The sequence below is a fragment of the Suricata suricatta genome, chromosome 1, assembly GCF_006229205.1.
Source record: "Suricata suricatta isolate VVHF042 chromosome 1, meerkat_22Aug2017_6uvM2_HiC, whole genome shotgun sequence".
In the NCBI taxonomy this organism is placed as follows: Eukaryota; Metazoa; Chordata; class Mammalia; order Carnivora; family Herpestidae; genus Suricata; species Suricata suricatta.
In genome coordinates this window covers 151,061,522-151,082,741 of record NC_043700.1, presented here as the reverse complement: position 1 = coordinate 151,082,741, position 21,220 = coordinate 151,061,522, and the positions used below count along the sequence as shown (strand labels likewise).

General features: G+C 42.9%; 2 protein-coding genes across 9 annotated transcripts in view; one reads left to right on the top strand and one right to left on the bottom strand.

The window, feature by feature from the left end:
* The window catches only part of KIAA1211 (KIAA1211 ortholog), a 259,149-nt gene extending 250,766 nt beyond the window's left edge, over positions 1-8,383 (top strand). For all 4 annotated transcript variants that reach the window (XM_029945573.1, XM_029945593.1, XM_029945569.1 and 1 more), the window contains 3 exons: positions 5,495-5,685; positions 6,238-6,415; positions 8,084-8,383. In XM_029945573.1, coding sequence (XP_029801433.1) covers positions 5,495-5,685; positions 6,238-6,415; positions 8,084-8,244 — 530 coding nt within the window. In that variant the 3' untranslated portion in view covers positions 8,245-8,383. The remainder of the gene's footprint in view (positions 1-5,494; positions 5,686-6,237; positions 6,416-8,083) is intronic.
* Positions 8,384-9,184: 801 nt separating this feature from the next.
* AASDH (aminoadipate-semialdehyde dehydrogenase) overlaps positions 9,185-21,220 on the bottom strand; it is a 46,817-nt gene continuing 34,781 nt past the window's right edge. For 3 of the 5 annotated variants that reach the window (XM_029945600.1, XM_029945614.1, XM_029945615.1), the window contains 4 exons: positions 17,348-17,511; positions 16,138-16,260; positions 15,387-15,518; positions 12,823-13,322 (listed from right to left, as the gene is read on the bottom strand). In XM_029945600.1, coding sequence (XP_029801460.1) covers positions 12,933-13,322; positions 15,387-15,518; positions 16,138-16,260; positions 17,348-17,511 — 809 coding nt within the window. In that variant the 3' untranslated portion in view covers positions 12,823-12,932. Of the gene's footprint in view, positions 9,841-11,898; positions 13,323-15,386; positions 15,519-16,061; positions 16,261-17,347; positions 17,512-21,220 lie in introns of those variants that run through there. The other 2 variants (XR_003911297.1, XM_029945612.1) reach the window with 2 other exon arrangements.

Genomic DNA, 21,220 nt, shown 5'->3' with positions numbered 1-21,220 from the left:
ACCAGTTTACATTCCCACCAACAGTGTAGGAGGGTGCCTGTCTCTCCACACCCTCGCCAGCATCTATAGTCTCTTGATTTGTTCATTTTAGCCACTCTGACTGGTGTGACGTGGTATATCAGTGTGGTTTGGGTTTGTATTTCCCTGATGATGAGTGATGCTGAGCATCGTTTCATGTGCCTGTTGGCCATCTGGATGTCCTCTTTGGAGAAGTGTCTGTTTATGTTTCCTGCCCATTTCTTCACTGGATTATTCATTTTTCAGCTGTGAGTTTGGTGAGTTCCTTGTAGATTTTGGATACTAGCCCTTATCCAATATGTCATTTGCAACTATCTTTTCCCATTCAGTCGGTTGCCTATTAGTTTTCTTGATTGTTTCCTTTGCAGTGCAGAAGCTTTTGATCTTGATGAGGTCCCAAGAGTTCAGTTTTGCTTTCATTTCCCTTGCCTTTGGGGATGTGTCAAGTAGGAAATTGCTGCAGTGGAGGCCAAGGAGGGTGTTTCCTACTTTCTCCTCTAGGGTTTTGATGGTTTCCTGTCTCACATTCAGGTCTTTCAGCCATTTTGAGTTTACTTTTGTGTATGATGTAAGAAAGTGGTCTAGTTTCATTCTTCTGCATGTTGCTGTCCAGTTCTCCCAGCACCACCTGCTAAAGAGGCAGTCTTTTTTCCATAGGATACTTTCCCTGCTTTGTCAAAAATTAATAGGCCATATATTTGTGGGCCCAGTTCTGGGTTTTTATTTTATTCCATTGGTCTATGTGTCTGTTTTTGTGCCAGTACCATACTGTCTTGATGATGACAGCTTTGTAGTAGAGGCTAAAGTTTGGGATTGTGATACTTTCCTTTTGGTTTTCTTCTTCAATACTATTTTGGCTATTCGGGATCTTTTGTGGTTCCATACAGATTTTAGGATAGTTTGTTCTAGCTTTGAGAAGAATGCTTGTGCATCTTTGATGGGGATTGCCTTTTATTTCCTTTTGTTGTCTGATTGCTGATGCTAGGACCTCCAGCACTATGTTAAACAACAGTGGTGATAGTGGACATGCTGGTTGTGTTAGTTTCTCTTGTTGTGCCTTTGATTATTTCATTTCCCTACTCAGTGATATTTGGGACTCTCTGTCATGTGTACTTTGGCTTGTCTTTTGGGGTAGCCCTGAAAAGGAAAATAGACAAACACATGGAACAGAAGCATGCCAACACACTGACAAATCAAACAAACAAATTAAAAGGGCAAAAGGAAGAAAAGAAAAGGAAGGGAGAGGAAAGAGAAGAAGAGAAGAATAGAAAAAATAAAGGGGGACAGAGATAACAAAGGAAACTGGACAGCCTAAAAGTGTATAACCAGTCAAGGGGAGAGATAAGGATGAGATAAGAGAAAATATATCTGGATGGCAAGAGGAAACAAAAAGAGGGAGAAAGGAAGATGGAAAATAAAGAGTAAAAATTTATAAAAATAAAGTAAAAAGGTAATAATAATAAAAAATAAGTACAAAAAAAGCAGCAGCTCCCCCTAGCAGATAGGTGTGATTTGGTGTAGGTAGGTCTTGGGGGCTGTTCTCGAAGGCCCCGCCTTGGTGGTTGCAGAGAGTAGATTGGCAGTGCCCCAAGCTTCTCTGCAACTAAGCACTGCAAGCCACTCTTATGAGTCCAATCTCCTTGTGCCATAGCTGAGCCAAGCTGTATTTTCCATGCCTGCCTCGTTTCAAAATCCTATTCCATGCACTTTTATGCTACTACAGATGAGATGTACTCGCTTTGGCAGCTGGCTTCTTAGCTGGGATCTCGTAAGGGGTGGGAACAGTTTCTCTTGGCACCAGCCGGGATTTGCACTGCCGCTGCTAGAGGTGAGGTGCGCTGTAGGAGGCGAAGTGAGTGCCCCCACTGCTGTGCCTGTGGCCAGGCACGCCAACTCCCTGCCGGGATTGCCTCGGGAGGGAGCAGATTCTCTTGGCGCTGGCCAGGATTCGTGCTGCCATTGCCTGAGGCGATGCCAGAAATGAGGTGCGCGCTTCCGCAGCCACAGCCAAAGTGCGTGTTCCCGCTGCTGGGATCTTGCAGGGGTGGGGGCTGTTTTCCCTTGTGCCACCTGGGTTTGGGATTTGGGCTACCCAGCAGTTATATATGGAGTGAGAGTTTCTCTCTCCGAGTGTGGTTAAACGTTCTTTATCTCTTCCCCAGAGACAGTACTATGAGCGTGTTCAGTTTCTCTTTCTCTTCCCTTTGTCTCTCAGGGGCTCTGCGCACTTGCCCTGTGTTGGGCTGGGGCTCCCACCTCCCCTGCCCATCTCGGGCTGGCCCGTTTTCCAATATCCCCAGTTCGCACTCACTCACTCAGGCATCTTTGAGGTTGTCTTCTTTCTGGAGTCTGTATTTTCTCCTCCCACTCTTGCAGATAAGAGTAATGTCCTTCTCAGTTCAATAGATGGGGCAGACGAAGTTTACAGAGCTCCCTTCCTGTCTGCCATCTTGGCTTTTCCCCCGAGCGACCAATTCTTGATTTTAGCTCAAGTCATAATTCTGGGATCACATGGGATTGAGTCCCACATCAGACTCCTCGCTGTTTATGGAGCATGCTTAAGATTCTCTTTCTCCCTCTGTCCCTCTCACCCACTCACATGCTCGCTCGCTCTCTCTCTGTCTCTAAGAAAAAAAAAATCTGTGTATAAGTAGACATGGCCAGTTCAAACCCATGTTGTTCAAGGGTCTACTGCTTTTTTTGTTTTGGTTAACTAAAGATTAAAAATACTTTTCAGGTTTTTTTTAATACTTACGAAATTTGTCTGTTTTCTTTGCTGTGTTAGATCATAACTGAATCTTTATTTAATGATTAGGGATAGCATATTGACCAAGACTCATTGTAAATAGGAATTCTCTTTGTACAGTATTATAGTTCTAAAAGGAATAGAAAAGCAGAATCTGCCTCCTTTGTGTGCTTGAATTCTTAATTTGATTTTACTTTGGTTCGTTCTTCTCAATATAAAGTCAAATTAATGAGAGCCCCAGTTGGTAACATTCTAGTTGGGTAAGCTTATAGCGAATATCAAAAGAACAGGTCTATAGTGAGCCCTTTTCATTTGAGGTAGTAAAGGATTTAATTCTGGAATGATTATCTATAAAAGGGCTGATTTTTACGTGAGGGAAAGAAGAGGAGGATTCTCATAGACATTAGTAAGAACTGGTCACTTTTGTAGAGTGGTTACTGTCGGCCAACTATCTGGTTACTATTCTAAATGTTCTGATACCAGGATCTCTTAATCTTCATGGCAGTCTGATGAGGCATGTGCCGTTGTCATCTCCACTGTATGGATTAGAAGACCTTGGGGAAGTTAAGTAGCTTGTGTAAGGTCACATAAGGTCAAGCCCCGGTCTGCTCAATTTAAGAGTCCAGTTATTCAACCTCTGACTCCAGCCACCTGTGAAGTGTGTTACCCTGCTGCATAGGCGAGACAGTCAACCACAGGAAAAGCACAGACTGGAAGTCAGAAGTCCTAGGCTCAGACTTAAGCCTGTGCACTAACTGCTGGGTGAGCTTGGGCACCGCCCTGGATTGCTGTGGCCCCTCATACTCTGTCAAAGGAGAGCATTGGACCAAAATCACAGTTTCCTACTGCATTCCTCAGAGCCCCGCTGCCCCCAGCTGCCTCATGGGATAGAGCAGCACCCTTTTTACCTCTTTCATACACTGGGGTCCTACATAGGATGTTCGGGAAAGGGCTAAATTAAGCAATAATTAAGAACAATAAATAACAGCCTGGCTCCCCTGTTAGGCTTGAGATTTTTTGACATTGGAGATTTTATTTTTTGTCCCATTTTGAGGGAAGAAAAAGGCTTCTGTTTTTCTGTTGATCGGAGATGTTACCTGTCTACTCAGAGAAGTCGCTGAGGCCTCAGTGCAGAGTTAGTGTTAGGAAAAGACAGTTGAATATCTCATGTCACTAGTTCTTTTTTTTTTTTTTAAATACTTTATTGTCAAATTGGTTTCTATAACACCCAGTGCTTCTCCCAGCAAGTGCCCTCCCTCCTTCAGCCCTCGGCTCATTTTCAGTATTCAATAGTCTCTCAGGTTTTGCATCCCTCTCTCTCCCCAACTCACCTTCCCTCTTTCCCTCCCCCTGGTCCTCCATTAGATTTCTCCTGTTCTCCTGTTAGACCTATGAGTGCAAATATATGGTTTCTGTCCTTCTCCGCCTGACTTATTTCGCTTAGCATGACACCCTCGAGGTCCATCCACTTTCCTACAAATGGCCAGATTTCATTCTTTCTCATTGCCATGTAGTACTCCATTGTGTATATATACCACATCTTCTTGATCCACTCATCAGGTGATGGTCATGTCACTAGTTCTAAGGGGTGAAGGATCAAGGTAAGTAAGGAGTTTCACTGCAAACCTGCCTTTGCCTTTACCAGTTTTTTTGTTTGTTTGTTTGCTTTTTGGGAAAGTGAAACTGGGGGAGGGGGACAGAGGATCTGAAGCGGTCTGTGTGCTAAAAGGCTGACAGCAGTGAGCCCCGTGTGGGGCTCTAACCCATTAACTGTTAGATCATGACCTGAGTTGAAGTCGGACGCTCAACCCACTGAGCCACCCAGGTGCCCTGCCTTTACCAGTTCTGATCACAGTTCCAGCAGGGCTGGGGTGCGGGGGTCCCCACACCATGAGACCGTCCTCAGACACTAGCTGGTTCTTACATTTCATCTCAGCTCTGACACTGTCTGCCTGTCCCAAAGACTGTCTGCATTCAGATGCCATTCCCACATCCACGGCATCACCTGTGCTTCTGACCAACTTAAATCCGAGATTCCCACGACCCCCTCCTTGGATTTGGTTAATTTGCTAGAGCGCCTCACAGAGCCCAGGGAAGCGTTTTACTTCTTAGATAACCAGTTTATTATAAACGAATATAACTCAGGAACAGCCAGATGGAAATGATACATAAGGACAGGGTGTGGGGAAGGTGCATGGAGCCTGCCTGCCCTCAGCGCACCTCCTCTCCCCAACCTCCCTGTGTTCACCAGCTGGAAACTCCCTGAGCCCTGTGCTTTTGGGTTTTACGGAGGCTTCATTACATAGGCGTGACTGATTAACTCATCAGCCATTGGCAGTTGAAGTCAGTCTCTAGTCCCGCTCCCCTGAGGTTGTGGGGTGGGAACGAAAGATTCAACCCTAATCACATGGTTGGCTTCTCTGGCATTGAGCCGCCAGCCTTAAGGGTGGTCCCAAAGTCATCTCATTAACGGAATAAGGGACACATCATGCTCTCATCACTTAGGAAATTCCAAGGGTTTTACTGTGCTCTAGAAATGGGCATGAAGACCAAATGTATATTGCTTTTTAAATTTCTTTTTTAAAGTTTAAGGAATCTCTCTGCCCAGCGTGGGGCTTCAAGTCACAACTCTGAGATTGAGATCAAGAGCCATGTGCTCTACCAACTGAGCAGCCAGGCACCCCCAAATATATTGTATAAATCGCGACATCAGTCTTTTTTTGTCCACAGAAAAGCCTGTTCTTCAGAGCAGGCACTCATTAGATGGCTCCAAACTGGCGGAGAAGGTTGAAACCGCACAGCCCCTGTGGATAACGTTAGCGCTGCAGAAGCAGAAGGGGTTTCGGGAGCAGCAAGCAACTCGAGAGGAGAGGAAGCACGCCAGAGAGGCCAAACAGGCAGAAAAGCTCTCCAGGGAGAACGTGAGTAGCCTGGGCTTCAGCTCTAACTTTGCCTTCTCCAGTTTGGCTGCCTTTTAGGTAGGTCACAAGGATTAAAAAAAAAAAAAAGCTAGCTGGGAGTGGTGAATACTTAGGGTAGAGCAGTAAGTAAACTGACAACCGTAAACCAGGAAGTGTTTTCAAGTAGTAATTTTGTTTGGTTTCCTTGTGCTCTTAAGCTAACCTGATTTGGTCTTACTAGCGGCGATCCCCGCACGCGGCAGTTTTGTGAGAAATAGGACAGTGATTGCTTTGAGCAGTGAGTTGGGAGGAAAATCAGTCTTACTCTGTGGCCCTGATTTTATACTCTGTTCACTGGGACTCCTACGAAAGTGGCTTTCCCTCTTTGGGACCTTTGTCCTGAGCTGTTCCACGGCTGGGGTCACGGCTGGCCACACATTGCTCCCGGGTGCAGCCCAGCTGCTCCTCTAGGAGCAGAGGTTGGGGGCTGGCAGGCAGATGCCCCCCAGGCCCTTGCACGGTCAGTCGTTCCGTGTCTGGAGGTGAACACACTTGCCCTCTCTGCCCGCGCAGGTGGGGGGCAGCCCGCAGCCTGGCAGCGGCAGCGGCAGCAGAGCGGGCTCCCTGCACAAGCCCAGCCCCCAGCCCGAGGAGAAGCAGCCGGAGGAGAAGCCACCGGAGACCGCAGTGTCCAGGCTCGAGCGCAGGGAACAGCTGAAAAAGGCCAACACTCTTCCCACATCTGTGACAGGTAGGGAGAGCAGGTCACGTTCCGTATAACGCAGTGACAGGCTTGTCTTCTCACAGCCGCTTTCCGTCCTCGGGTGTGAGAACGGGCACAGCGTGCGAGGCACCTCACAGCCCAGGCTCTCACGGCCCGAGGTCAGCCTTGAGAGCGCTTCTGATAGACACCAGCAGCTCCCCCACCGCCAGCGGTGTGGTGGTGACTGGTCAGGTCACCCTTCCGGGGTGGGGAGACCTCTGATTTGTAGCATTTGAGTTTCCAAGGGGTAAATCCTCCCACTGTGGCCAGTCTGAAGCTACCAGTGTGGTGTCACCTGACTCCCTAAATTCCTGAACACTGAACAAGCCTTTTCTAACACCCCGCAGCCTGTAGTCCCAAAATGTGGCTTGTTCACTTGCTCCTGCAAGATAATAAGGATTTGGGGGGGGGGGGGAAGGGGGAAGTTCAGGTAAAATTTAGAGCAGCACAGGGTTGTATATAAAGGGGTTGACCTCAAACTTGAGCTGAAAAGTGCACTCAGGGTCCAGGTTCCTCTGACACGGTAAAGTTAAATGTTTGGAGGCTGAATTCGAAAACCCCTGCTCAGGGCTCCAAGCGGAGTCAGAACTGGAAGCTGCTTCTCTGAATCCCTGACCCCTGGGGCTCAGATGCTCCAAGCAAAAGTGAGAAGGTCTCTGCTCACAGATGGGGTTTCAGATAGCAAGTTTCTGACCATATTAATTAACAGCAGTGTTTCCTATTCGTGACATATAAAAGATACACATTTAAAAAAATTCATTCTGTTAAAATGGTCATGTTTCCAACTATTTCCTTTTACAAGTCAGTTGGAGGAGGGATACGAATGGGAACAAGCTTCCTCCCGGGACTACCAGGGCCTTTGTTTTTGTATTTGTTTTTTCAGTCAGTAGAGTCAGTATTTTATTTTATTTTTTGTTTGTTTTCAATGCTTTATTATTTATTTTTGAGAGTGAGAGACAGTGCGATCAGGGGATGATCAGAGAGGGAAACACAGAATCTGAAACAGGCTCCAGGCTCTGAGCTAGCTGTCAGCACAGAACCCGATGCGGGGCTCGAACCCACGAACCATGAGATCATGACCTGAGCCGAAGCCGGATGCTCAACCGACTGAGCCACCCAGGCGCCCATAGAGTCAGTATTTTAGAGTTCTCTTTCTTCAGAGGCCGTTGCCTCGGGCACCAAGTAGGACTCAGAGAGAAGCCAAGGTCCCTCCCCGTAGTCTCTAAGATCTGGTTGGCAAAGCAGGTGTTGCAACTGTGAGGCCGGCAGGAGTTGCGGCCAATGAGTGCAGGATCCCAGCGCGTGCTTGGCGCAGAGGGCAGCTTCTGACCTCACAGGCTCGATAAATTCAGACTGCTGGTTTGATCTTTTTCTTCATGGAACTGACTGGTTGTATAGCCAGAATGACAACATTTATCTTTTGTATCTTATCATGTAGGCAGAGCTTCTGTGCACAAAACTAAGGCTTCTAGAAACTCTGAAGTTAAAACCATATTCTAATTCTGTATGAAACAGTTATGACCACCCGCTTTTCCCCTAATTCTTCTCACTAAAGATGCCCAGTGTTTCACTGGGTTTTCCTTTCTGAATGGTCTACTTCTGATACGTCAAAATGTGGTTCTGACTTTTATCCTTTTCCTTCCAAACGCGACCCAGTGGAGATCTCAGATGCAGCTCCCCCTGCACCGCTGGTCAAAGAAGTCACCAAGAGGTTCTCCACCCCAGACGCGGCCCCCGTGTCAACAGAACCAGCCTGGCTGGCACTGGCCAAAAGGAAAGCCAAGGCCTGGAGCGACTGCCCACAGATCATTAAGTAGAGGGACTCTTACCCACCCCTGCTGCCAGTTATTGGCGCTTCTCTTGCCCTTGTTATTTATTTTTTATATGAGGTGAAGAAACCAAGCTAGGGAAAAGCAGCATGTTTTATAGGCTCTAAGATAATGTTTAGAAACTGAACTGGTGGTGTTCCTTGTAAAGAGTGTATTTGCACAATCCTAGGTCCTGGTGCCTTGAGCTCCTCCTCGTTCTCAAGAGAAAATTCCATCTGTGGGACCACACAAAACAGAATCTCCCAACTAAGAACTTCTCACAAGAGCCTACCATGCCCGTTCCACAGCGCTCCACACAGAACACACCCACACACCGTGTAGAACACGTCCTTTTGCCAATCTGTGTAATGGTTTGTGATTCTCTACTCCAGTTTACCCTACCATATGTTTGGTGGTTTCTTTCCTTTTCTACGGCAATGGTGAAAGAAAGGATCACATAGAAACAAGAGTGCCCATTCTCTGGAATGCAGAGAGTAACTAGGAATCGTAAGTTAACAGTCTGGCTGCCGCCTCTTTCTGTGTCTGCTTTTCTCCGTTCTCCCTGATCCGGAACCGTGACATGCGCACGTCTGCCGCACCAGGACTCCCTTAAGAATGTGTTAACATTTGGCCCAGTTGGCATCTAGGGAGTGTTTTTATTTACTGTCATGAAGAAAGGAAGCAACATATTCTTGCCATCTCTGAGAATCCCCATCTAGTGTGCGGTGGTTCTTAAGCTGTCCTGGCTCCATCCCAGGCCTACCCACCAAGTTAGATCCTAGGAGGATAGGCCAGGAAGGTTTATTCTGGCAAAACTCTTCAGATGAAGTCTGATATACCCCAAAGGTTGAGAACCTTGAGATAAACTGCTTCCAGTGTAATCTAGCTTTTAAAACTCTAAAAGAGAGGCTCATTTCACCCAAAATAAGCAAACGAGAGAGAGGAGAAATAAGCCAATCCCCCAAACCAGCCATTTATTATGAGATAGGAGAGGTTACTGACATTACAGGTCTCTGAATATTAATATTCCCTTAGGTCTTTAGGGAAAATTGATAGGAAGTGAAGATTTGGAGCCTTTGAACTAAGGACTTCCTATGGAAAGTTTCTTTCTTTACCATAATCAAGTAATTAATATAGAGAGTCAAATGTTCAATAGCATTTATAATTTTGAGCATTCACCTTGCTACCTTTAAAGAACATCTCAGAGTCTTAAGTGGCCTTGTTACTCCATACATGTGGTCCAAAGAAGGGCCTGGCAGTTTAAAAGCATGAAGCGTAGACATACCAGCAAACCTGCACTTCCTATGTCACGGTGTTGGCATCTTCTCCTTTTCTGAGATTCTGACTCCACAAGTCCATAGCCTTTGCTCCGTGCAGGGGAGGGGTCCCATTTCCTGTTTCCTCTCCTCCAGAAACACGTTAGATCAGTATCCATCATGGAGAGCTCCCCCAGCAGGCGATGTGTTGTTATTCTGTCATTTCCCATCTTGAAGGCATCTTCTGGAAACTCGGCTCGGCCTCATGGTAGCAACTCACAAGTGTGGTCAAGTGGGGAGTTGTACTCTCGCAAGTCGGATTTAATATTATACATACTGGACCTTCAGACTGTTAAGAAACAGTGTAACTTTCATTTTTTTTTTTATTCCTGTGGGAAGCAATACTCTACCGCATGTTTTCCACACTGATGTTCATTTCTAAATCAAACATGTAGGCATTTGTTAGTTTTCAGTGATTTCATTACTAACCTAACACCCATTTTACTGGCAGTCTTTCCACCTCGAGCCCTGTATTCTAGTGCTACAGTAATTCTTCTGAACTTTGCCTTTCGTCCCGTCAGCCTCGGATTATACCACAGTAAGGGTGGAGAACAGGGAAGAACTCAGATCACTGAAGAAGACTGCAGGAGCCAGCTCTCCGCCGGCACGCACACGCGGGAGAGACGCCCCGGACACGAAGCTATGACGGGCGGCAGAAGTTGGGAGGACACTGGGGCAGGGGCAGTCAGAGCACTGACTGTCAGCCACTTCCTGAAGGCACATGTTTAATACTTCATGTAAAAGGACTCCAAATTTGCACTAAATACCAATGAAGTGTTATTTTGCTTTAGTTGTGCTGCAGTCTTTTCTGAGTAACAAACTATGGGGGAAATTCTGTAAAAACAAAAAACACTTTTTTTTTAATGAATGATTGCTATGTTAAATGTTTTTTTTTTTAAACTTATATTTCTCTTGGCAAGGATAACAAATTAACTCTGTTCATAAACATAGAGTTTTTGTTTACTTTTTTAATTTTTCAAGTGCAATTGTTTCTTACACATTAATTACTAGTAAAATATCATTTTAGCCAGTTATCAGCAAATTATAGTATGTATCCATGGTCTCGTGACATTTAGTTTAATTGCTCATTTTAAAGCAGAAACATTACAGTGTCTTGCAATATTTTTAACCAATAAAATTAAGTAGAGACAACAATGAAAAATAGTGTGATTTTAATATTTTGAGATTTTTTGGTTGTATAAAGTTTTAATGTAAAATGTTAATTATTGAAGGAAAGGGATCTTTCAATAAAACATACCTACAAGATCTTTAGCACTGATGGAATTTCCTTTTCAGGTTGAAGTTTTTACTAATTTCAACGACTATAAGCAAGCTTATATTTATATAGCTTTTGTTAAGGAAAATTTCAAGGCATTTTATGTGCTACCTTATATTTTTACTAGTTGTTTTAGAGAGAAATAATGAGTAGGGGCAAATAAAATGTTTATCTGTCCTAAATTGGAATTGAATGGTCTGCCTCTCAGACAAAACAACCCTACAGCCTCCTTACACAACGCGACGGCCCCGGACAGCAACCGTGGCTGGGGCTGAGCGCTTGTGATGACGTCACAGGGTCCCAGGCCAGACCTACCGACTCACGGGCTGCACGAGGGCAGAGTGAGTGATGTGAGGCGCTCATCCTGGGTGCCACAAAACTACGTAATCAAGAAAAACACTATTTCATACAGTAATAATTCTTTTATATAAAAATTAGTGCTTGGGGCACCTGGCTGGCTCAGTCGGTAGAACATATGACTCTCCATCTCAGGGTTGTAAACTCAGGCCCCACATTGGGCCTAGAGATTACTTAATAAAATAAAAATTCGTACGGATTCCAACAAATATAAAAATTTTAAATAATGATAGGATCAGTATTACTGATTTTTTTTTTTATGACCAGCAAAGCACTTTCAGCCCTCTTAACTGTTACATGCCTTCCATTTTATCAAGAGCTTCAGGTGGTTAATACATTAAGATATAAGCAGGGCTGGGGGGCGCAGTTGGTGAAGCATAGCCTCTCTCTCTCTCCCTCCCTCCCTCTCCCTCCCTCCCTCCCTCCCTCTCTCTCCCTCCCTCTCTCTTTCAAGGAAAACTGGGACATTTTTTCATCTATTTGAGTATTTTAAGTGACGTGGAAAAGAAGACATAACTTCCGCTCCAGTGATCCCTGCTGCGATCCCCTAAAACTCCCTACCCTGCCACACTACCCTAAATCTTAGTGGCTTAAAACAATTGACATTTTATTATTTCTAGGATCCTGTGGGTAAGAAGCTAAATGTCTGGCACGAGGACGGCCTGAACAGCGGGGGGCTGGCCAGAGTGCGGGGGCCGCAGTGCGGGCCTTCACCTGTCCCTGTTCCGTGGCTTCCTCCGCTTTCTTAGTGAACGTCAGGGCCATTCCTCACCACGCGGCCTCTCCGTCCAGCGGCCAGACTTCCAGTGTGGCAGCTCTGGGATCCCATGAGAACAGAAGCGCCCAGGCCTTCTTCAGTCTTCAGCTCAGACATGACTTTAGTGTCACCCCCACTGCATTCTGTTGGTTAAAGCAAATCATGGACCAAGACAAGGTGCAAGAGGAGACACGTACAGGCACAGCTCCCAGGAGCAGGCAGAAGTTCACGCAGGCAACTTCATACCAAGCAAATGCAAATAGAAGCAAAGGACTAGTCAGCACTGGAGAAGCAGCTCCAGCCACAACCATCCTCATTATGAGAATCAGGATACTCACAAGTATATAGTTTTTTTTTTCTTCCCTGGTTTTTTGTTGTGTTTCCTACCTCCAAGCCAGTGAAATAAATAAATAAAACCATACATTCACAAAATCTAATAAATTGAGAAATATAGGTACAAAAATATTCAAGGTTTGTATATGAAAAACTGAAAAAAGAGGGTAAATCAACTTGAAACTATTATAGGAAGAGAAATACATAGAAACAGTTCTAGTATTTTTTCACTTAAAATATTAAATATTAATAAAGAATCTAATTTGATAAAAACATTCTACCTCTGAAAACCTTTCGTTATGGATCTCACTGTAAATAAGTAAACGGTACATTATATCATGGACTGAGTTTTTAACCCAACAAGTATACTCGAATCTTCTTTTCCACATAAGTCTATTAAAAAAACACCCAAAGTGAAATATCTGCAGCCTAATTAAAAGAAAGTGCTTTTAAATAAACTGATGTTTTTGTTCTGTAATTCCTTTTAAAAGCATTTGTTCCTGCTACAGGAAGTAAAATATGATCATTCTCCAATAAAGTGTCATAGATAAGTTTCTTAAGCAAAAATAATCTTTAGTATAAAATAAGACAATCCAAATACTTTATAATGATAAAATACTTTCAAAATCTCAGATAATCGAATAAGGACTGTACTTGGTCATATTTGATAGCCACTCAACAAATCCAGACAATAAACATAATTATTTCTACATCCGATAAGAAGCATAGAGTCCCAGACCACAGGAGAAGAGAAGACCTGGCCAGGAAGTTCATATACACTTTGTAATCGTCCACTCTTAGATTCCAAGATCCACAGTTTGCCATCAGTAGATGCTGCTGCCACCAACATTTTGTTGTTACAATCCTGGTAACAGAAAGCAAATGGTGTCGCATACACCTGTGAAGTAGTTTCAAACTTCCACTGGAGGTGACCTTTCATGCTACAACAGTAGATAAAGCGATCATGGGAACCGAAAACTATTTCTTGCTCTGATGCTGAGGCACATGGGGATGAAAAGATTGGTTCACTGGTAGAGAACTGCCAAACCTGAAGGATGAGAAAGGCAAAACTGATTCATCTAATTTCACCAATTCTCCTGTAAAGCTTTAGGAAATTCTTAATAAAAATGTAAGCAATGTAGGCTATTAAATAATGAACACACACACACACAGGAAATAATGGCTTTTTCTGAAAAGTAGCATTCTCAAATTACACCTCTGTTCCCAGTGGTAAAATCTAGAACAAAATACAGTGGAGTGTTCTTACTATATCAATCACTGCTATGCAGAATATGATGAAATAAAACTAATTTGAACTCCAAGAAAGAGCTCTTCCTACTCTGTTCAGAAACACTAAGTTCAAAGATAAAACTGCACTCAGTTTTCAATGTATCTTATTAAAAACTAGATCTTGTTCTATTTTCCTAATGTAAGGAGATGGAAGTGACTGAAAGGAAGAATTTATGTGCTATAATTCAAGTTGAAGATTTAAACAAAAACCATGAGTTGTGTGTCTGCCTGTGGATATATACTGTCTACTTACTTTAAAGCTACCACAGACAAACCTGCGAGCCAATATTTTAAAGAAAAGAAGGAAAAGGTACAAGTCTAAGGTAGAGTTTTCAGTAAAAGCAGAATAAAAAGCAAACAAAATGAGAACAGTGGGCATCTTCATGAAGTAGGATTTGTAATCTTAATTCTGTCCCTCACTTGGAGAAATCATTTCATCTTTCTATGGTTCACCCCAAAAAAAAAGGAGCAATAGCATTTGCCTCATCTTACTTCTTAGGACTCTAACGGTGAGAATGTGTTCAAACTATTTTATAAATAAAAATATTAAGTGAACATCACAGAAGATCTCAGCACAAAGTAACTGTCCCACAGCAAGAGAACTGCCAAGGCCAGGCAGGGTGAAAGTAGAATGTAAAGCACCAGAAGCAAGACCGCCATCACTGGGCTAACTCGGGGTGGACTGGTGCTCTCTCAAGTCCACAGACCACCCCCCACGTCAAACCTACAGCCCCAGCTGGGCCACAGTGGCGGTCACTTGTGGATAAAAATGATGTTCCCGACAAAAAAAGACCTAAAGTCACGCAGAAGAAGCCGACCCTGCCAGTCATGAAGTTGAAGACGGCACCTCCATACAATACAATCTGGGTTATGCCACCTGTTCTAGTTTTCATAGAAAAAGCAGTGGCTTCTTTAAATGTTCAAAACCTTGGGGTGCCAGGATGGCTCAGTCGGTTAAATGTGATTCTTGATTTCAGCTCAGGTCATGATCTCAGTTTCGTGCCCTACATCAGGCTCTGCACTGGTAGCATGGAGCCTGTCTGGGATTCTGTCCCTCCCTCTCTCTCTGCCCTTACCCAATTCATGATTGGTCTCTCTCAAAATAAGTAAAATAAATAAATAAATATTCAAAACCTCAACAGAAATTATAATAAAACCGCCTGAAAACGTAAAGTTTTTCTTTTTTTAATATTTATTTTTGATAGAGCATGAGTGGGGGAGGGGTAGAGAGAAGGAGACAGAATCCAAGGCAGGCTTCAGGCTCTGAGCTGTCAGCACAGAGCCCAAAGCAGGGCTTGAACTCATGAACTGTTAAGATCATGACCTGAGCCAAAGTTGGATGCTAAACCGACTGAGCCACCCAGGTGCCCCCAAAACTGGTAAAGTTTTGAAAGTTGGGGGAAGGCAATGTGCTTGGGTGGCTCAGTTGGTTAAGGGTCTAACTGGATCTCGGCTCAGGTCATGATTAGATCAGGTTCATGAGTTCGAGCCCTGCATCTAGTTCCGTGCTTCAAGCACAGAGCCTGCTTAGGATTCTGTCTCTCCCTCTCTCTGCCCCTCCCTCCCCCCGCTTTCTCCTTTTCTCATAATAAATAAACTTTAAAAAAAAATTGGGGGAGGGCACAAATATAACAATGTTTGGGTCTTTTTAACTTACTATACCATCATTCCAAAATTAAGAAACCTGTGGTTTGACAATTAAAATCAAACTAGCTTTCAACACAATGAGTTAAACGATGATGTTTAAAATGTTACTTCAATTGTCACCAACTATTATGACTTTTGAGAAAGATAATGTAAAATGGAACCAGAAATTTTTTACCTGTTCTCCAAAGTGAGTAAAGCAGAATAAATTTCCATCGACACAGCCAATACAAATATACTGCAGGCAACACCGTGGAGAAGAAAAGAGTGGTTTTCCACAGGAATGTTTCCAAACTGTGTTCCCAGTGGCCTGCCATGAGCAAAAGCAACTCACAGCATTTAAGTTATATTACTAATCAATCACCCTGGATGAAACCAACTCCTAAATCTCCCAGAGGCAAAGCTCTAAACATCAGAAAATGCTACAATGGGATGCTGATACCATAAATGAAGCTAGCACACATATACACAACTATAAAATTAATCAGTACTCTTTATAAGAACTGAGATAAAACTTACAATAAAACCAGGAAATAATTAGAACATAAGATCTATCCTTACACCATCCTAAGTTTTAATATGACAGAAAATTCTACCAATTTAAATAAAGAGATCAAAGACATACATAGAACTTCTATTTTCTCCATTCTAGACTTAATGTCAATTATTTTTAAGGAGTTCTAGTCCAGGGAAAGCTGGACTATACCTAATTGAAAACTACTTTTTTAATGTAGTTCAGGCCCCGCATCAGGCTCTGCATTGGCAGCACAGAGCCTGCTTGGGATTCTCTGCCCCTCCCCCACTCACACAGTCTCTGCCTCAAAATTAATAAACAAGATTTTTTCAAATACTTCAAATTTTCAGAATTCAAACAAAAATAAAACATTAAAGACAAACAATAAAATGAATACGTGTTATTTTATGCCTACAGGATTTATAGCCAGTAACAGCCCTCCCAGTGTAGCCACGTATAGATGATGTGGCCTCAGGCTCAAACAAGGGGAAGAAAAGACAGTTCCTCCACATTTTAACTTCCAAACACACTTCTTTTTCTGCAAATAAGAAAACAAATTAATTGGTTTCTGGTGGTGGTTAACAAATCTACATATTCGATTTCTCATGATATTACCTCTATTTAATTAATGTAACTATTTATTCTTAGTATAAAAGTAATACAGGCTCACTGTAGAGATTCAAGTTAGTATAAAGTTTACAAAAGCCACCCAGAGAGAACCATGATTAATATTTTAGCATTTTCCCTTTTGATCATTTTGGGACATGCAATAATAGTTTAATATAATTGAGATCATTCTGAATATACACTTGGTATCTAATTTAGCTCATTTACTTGGTAAAACACTTTATTACTTTAATGCATAATATCCCATCTGAACATAAAATTATTTCTCTACCTTATCACTGAAACTTGTTTCAAACTAATTTCTTGGCTTATTAATAGACATCTTGGTGTACGTACTGTCCGCGTTTCTGATTACTTTGGCGAGACAGAATCCTAGAAGAATTATACTGACTCAAAGGGCATGGAAGCCGGCTGTGGCCAAACTGTGTTCTTCAGAGGCCTCACCCGTCACAGCCCACCCTCTGCTCACCACCGTCTCACATATTCTGGTTTAATGCTATCTGGTTCTCCACCTAATAGTCTTACATTTTCAATCCTTTGATTACTAAAGGTATGAAACATTTAAATACATTTACTAGACATTTCTTCTTTGGGGTCTTTTACATTTATATCCGTTGTTTATTTTTCTATCTGGGTCTTTATAATTTGTAGTTGTTATTTACTTCCATTTATTCTTATAAATGAATTTTAACTGTCACATTTGCTTCAAATGATTTTCTCCAACTTATCTATCAGGAATGTTTTTCCCTTTGTGACTCTTTGTATTGTCAAGACAGTAATTCTAAGTTCTTTAGATTTAAAAACTCTTGAGTAGCAAATTTATTTGTGAAAATCTGGTAAGGGATGTTAAAAAGGTCTTAAGACCGCTAATTAATCATTCTTCCCAGACCACAATGCTAAACTTAGGGAAGTGTGAACACCTTCCCCCTTAGTCAAGAAAGAGCGCCTGACCGTGTCCTACTCTTCCAAGCTTATAAGCAACTGATGAGGCTTCTCACATAAACATCCAAAGCATATGCATGCTGGTCATGAGACCCAACGTAAAGGAGTCCTGTGGTTGGATCCGCGGCTGCTGAGCTTTTGACGGCATCCTCGGTAGTAAACACCCAGTGTTCTTCTCCACTATTACTTTTCAGAACATAAACTAATCCATTATAACAGCCTGTTGGGAAACAAAATATAAAAGGTGAGTTTAGATACGTCACCAGAAAATAATTCTTTAGCCTAAATCATGACCATTTACATTTGATGCTTTCTATGTGTACCTCTATGTTCAGCTCAGGTTTAAACTTCAGCAATGTAAAGCAGAAACCAAACTGTAATCACCTGTAAAAATGCCTATTAGTAGGTATACCTTATTTTATTTTTCAAGTACGATAAAGTGCTTCACTACTGAGAAAAGAAAGAAGCACAATGCAGTGAAGAGAGGCTTTGACAGACCTGGAATCAAATCTCTTCATGGCCATCTTTGGGCAAATTACCCAGCACTGCTGAGCCTCAGATTTTCTACTGCATGTGGACACATCTACTCTAGTGTTACTGTGATAATTAAGGTAACATGGATTAAAGGGCGCCTGGGTGGCCCAGTCAATTGAGCGTCCAACTCTTGATTTCAGCTCAGGTCATGATCTCATGCATGGTTCATGAGCTTGGGCTCTTGCATCGGGCCCCATATTGGGTTCTGTGCTGAGAATGCAAAGCCTGCTTGGGATTCTCTCTCTCTCTCTCTCTCTCTCTCTCTCTCTCTCTCTCTCTCTCTCTCTCCCTCTCTCCCTCTCTCCCTCTCTCCCTCTCTCCCTCTCTCTCTCTCTCTCTGCCTCTCCTCCACTTGTACTTTCTCTCTCAAGATAAATAAAATAAAATATTTAAAAAATAATACGAATACCCAGTGCACAGGTATTCAAGAAATGCTAACATTCACAATAGCCAACATTTACTGAGCTTTCACCTTGTGACGTGTTGTATCTGCAGTTTACAGATGACAAAAGGAAGCAGAAATTAAGTTACTAGGGTAAAACTCCTCAGCTGACATGTGGCTGGGCCAGGATTTGAATCTAGGAAGTCCAGCTTCAGTGCCTATGCACTTAACTACTACAGCAGACTGCTTTCCCCAAACTGCTGCAACAGGCGAGAAGCTAGGGCAGGCCTCCTGGCTTGGTGTGGCCAGAATGATCCCGGTGCCACTAGGCAGGTCAAAACCTTCCAAGTGAAGATCCTTCAAGTTCCCGGCAGTGCGTGGTAATCAGGGCAAACTGGCTTTGGGCACTGGTCCGCCACATGGCTCTGCCTGTCCGTATTACCACCGCTGCTCATTTGAGGCCCAATTCCAGAGTAACCGCAGTGCTGTTTTGCTTCTAGCAGTCACTACTTAGTAGGAAGAAAGTGGGCTGCTTAGTGACGGTGAAGAGAAATGTCCTACACAGTACAGTATCCCAGGACTCAGGTGGTAATGAAACATTTCCTTCAGTTCATTTCCAGAAGAAAATCTTTGTGATCTCGGGTCAGGCAAAACCTTCGTGGATAGGACATCTAAAGCATGATCCATAAAATCAATGATAAACTGGACTTCAATAAATTTAAGAACTTCACTTCAGAAAATATCATGTTAATGAGAGAAAAAAAAAAAACAAAAACAAGCCACAGGCTAGGAGGAAACATGCAAAACACTTAGAGATACGCAGCTTGTATCCAGAATATATAATATTCTCAGAGCCCAACAAGAAAACAAACAACAAAAAAATGGGCAAAAGATCTGAAGAGATAGGTCAGAAAAGATATACAGATGGCACATAAGTTAATCAAAAACACATTAGTCACTAGGGAAATGCAAATTAAAGCCATAGTTTTAACTCAGGTGTCTGACTTTGGCTCAGGTCATGATCTCAGTTTGTGGGTTCAAGCTGCACACTGTCAGTGTAGACCCTGCTTGGGATTCTCTCTCTCCCTGCTCCTACCCCACTCTCTCTCTCAATATAAATAAATACACTTAAAAAAAAATCTAAACAAAGAAACAAAAAACCATAATGATTGTCTGACTTTTGACTTCAGCTCAGGTCATGATCCCAGAATCATGGGATTGAGCTCCACATCTGGCTCTGCACTGAGCATGGAGCCTCCTTAAGATGCACACACTCTCTCCCTATGCCCTTCTCACCTGCTCGGACACTCTCCCTAAAATAGAAAATAAGACCATAATGAAAAACGATGCCATTAACAATCTGACTGGCTAAAATAAAAAAATTTTCAAACTACAATACCAAGTACTAGCAAGGATATGGAACAGCTGACCTCTTATATACTGGTGGTGGGAATGCAAAGTGGCTCAGTCACCAGGAGAATATTTTGGTCATTCCTTACAAAGTTAAAGCTATACATACTGTATAATCTCCCCCTCCGAGGTACTGACCCAAGAGAAATTAAAAACTTATATTCATGCAATATCCTGCTAGCAAATGCTTATATCAGTCTTACTCGTAATTATGAAAACTGGGAATAACCCATATGTAACAGATAGAGTATGATTTGTCCAGACAACAGAATACTCTGCAATAAAAAGAAATTGGATGCATGCAATAGGAAGGATGAATCTCAAACATATGCTAAGTCGGAGAAAGCCAAACTCAAAAGCAAAAATTCAAAAGGTAAAACTAGTGGGATAGAAAACACATCACTGGTTGCCTAGGATTAGGGGTAGGGGAAGGGATGACAACAAGTGACAAATCTTTTGAGTAATGAACTCTTCATTGTGGTAGTGGTCACATGACAGTACACATTTGTCAAAACACTTGTCCTAAAGAGGACAAGTTTGGGGCGCCGGGATGGCTCAGTCGGTTGAACATCCAACTTTGGCACTGGTCATGATCTCATGGTCCATGAGTTTGAGCCCCACATCAGGCTCTGTGCTGACAGCTAAGAGCCTGGAGCCTGCTTCAGATTTGGGGTGTCCCTCTCTGTCTGCCCCTTCCCCACTCATGCTCTGTCTCTCGAAAATAAATAAATATTAAAAAATAAAGAGGACAAATTTTAATATATATAAATTAGATCTTAACTTAAAAATGTTTAAAGTTCTAAGTGACTTCCATGTGCTCCAGGCTTTGAGTCTAGATACTTCGGATGCAAACAGTAACTTAAACAAGCTTTCATAGATGGAAATTATTCATGCTCATCCACCTGTATAACTGAAAGTTCCCTGCAGCATATTTTTCAAAATGCACCTAGGCAACAGGGAAGGATCAAACGCAAATTCAAGCATATCCTAGCAGGATAGCACAAGTAGGGAGACATATTCCTAAGCACTCAGCACAAGATTCCACAAACATATAAAGTAAAACTTAATGTAGTGGGGGGAGGAAAGAAAATGGTAGTCAAGGAGAGGTATCACACCCAGACCCCATATTTAGTAAAATAAAAGTCACCTATACTTTAGTGAAACTAACTTGCAGGTAGTAGCAAACACTTCATGAGCCCTCAGTCGTAACCTAGCAATGTACTGAAGGATTTATCAAGCAATTATAAATTTATCAAGCAGAGGAGGAGCCAAGATGGCGGACAAGAGGGAGCTCTGTAAACTTCGTCTGCCCCATCTATCGAACTGAGAAGGACATTACTCCCATCTGCAAGAGTGGAAGGAGAAAATACGGAATCCAGAAAGAAGACAACCTCAAAGATACCTGAGTGAGTGAGTGCGAACTGGGGAGATTGGAAAATGGGCCAGCCCGAGACGGGCAGGGGAGGTGGGAGCCCCAGCCCAATGCGGGGCAAGGGCGCAGAGCCCGAGAGACAAAGGGAAGAGACGGAGAAACTGAACACGCTCATAGTACTGTATCTGGGAAAGAGATAAAGAAAATTTAACTGCAATTAGAGAGAAACTC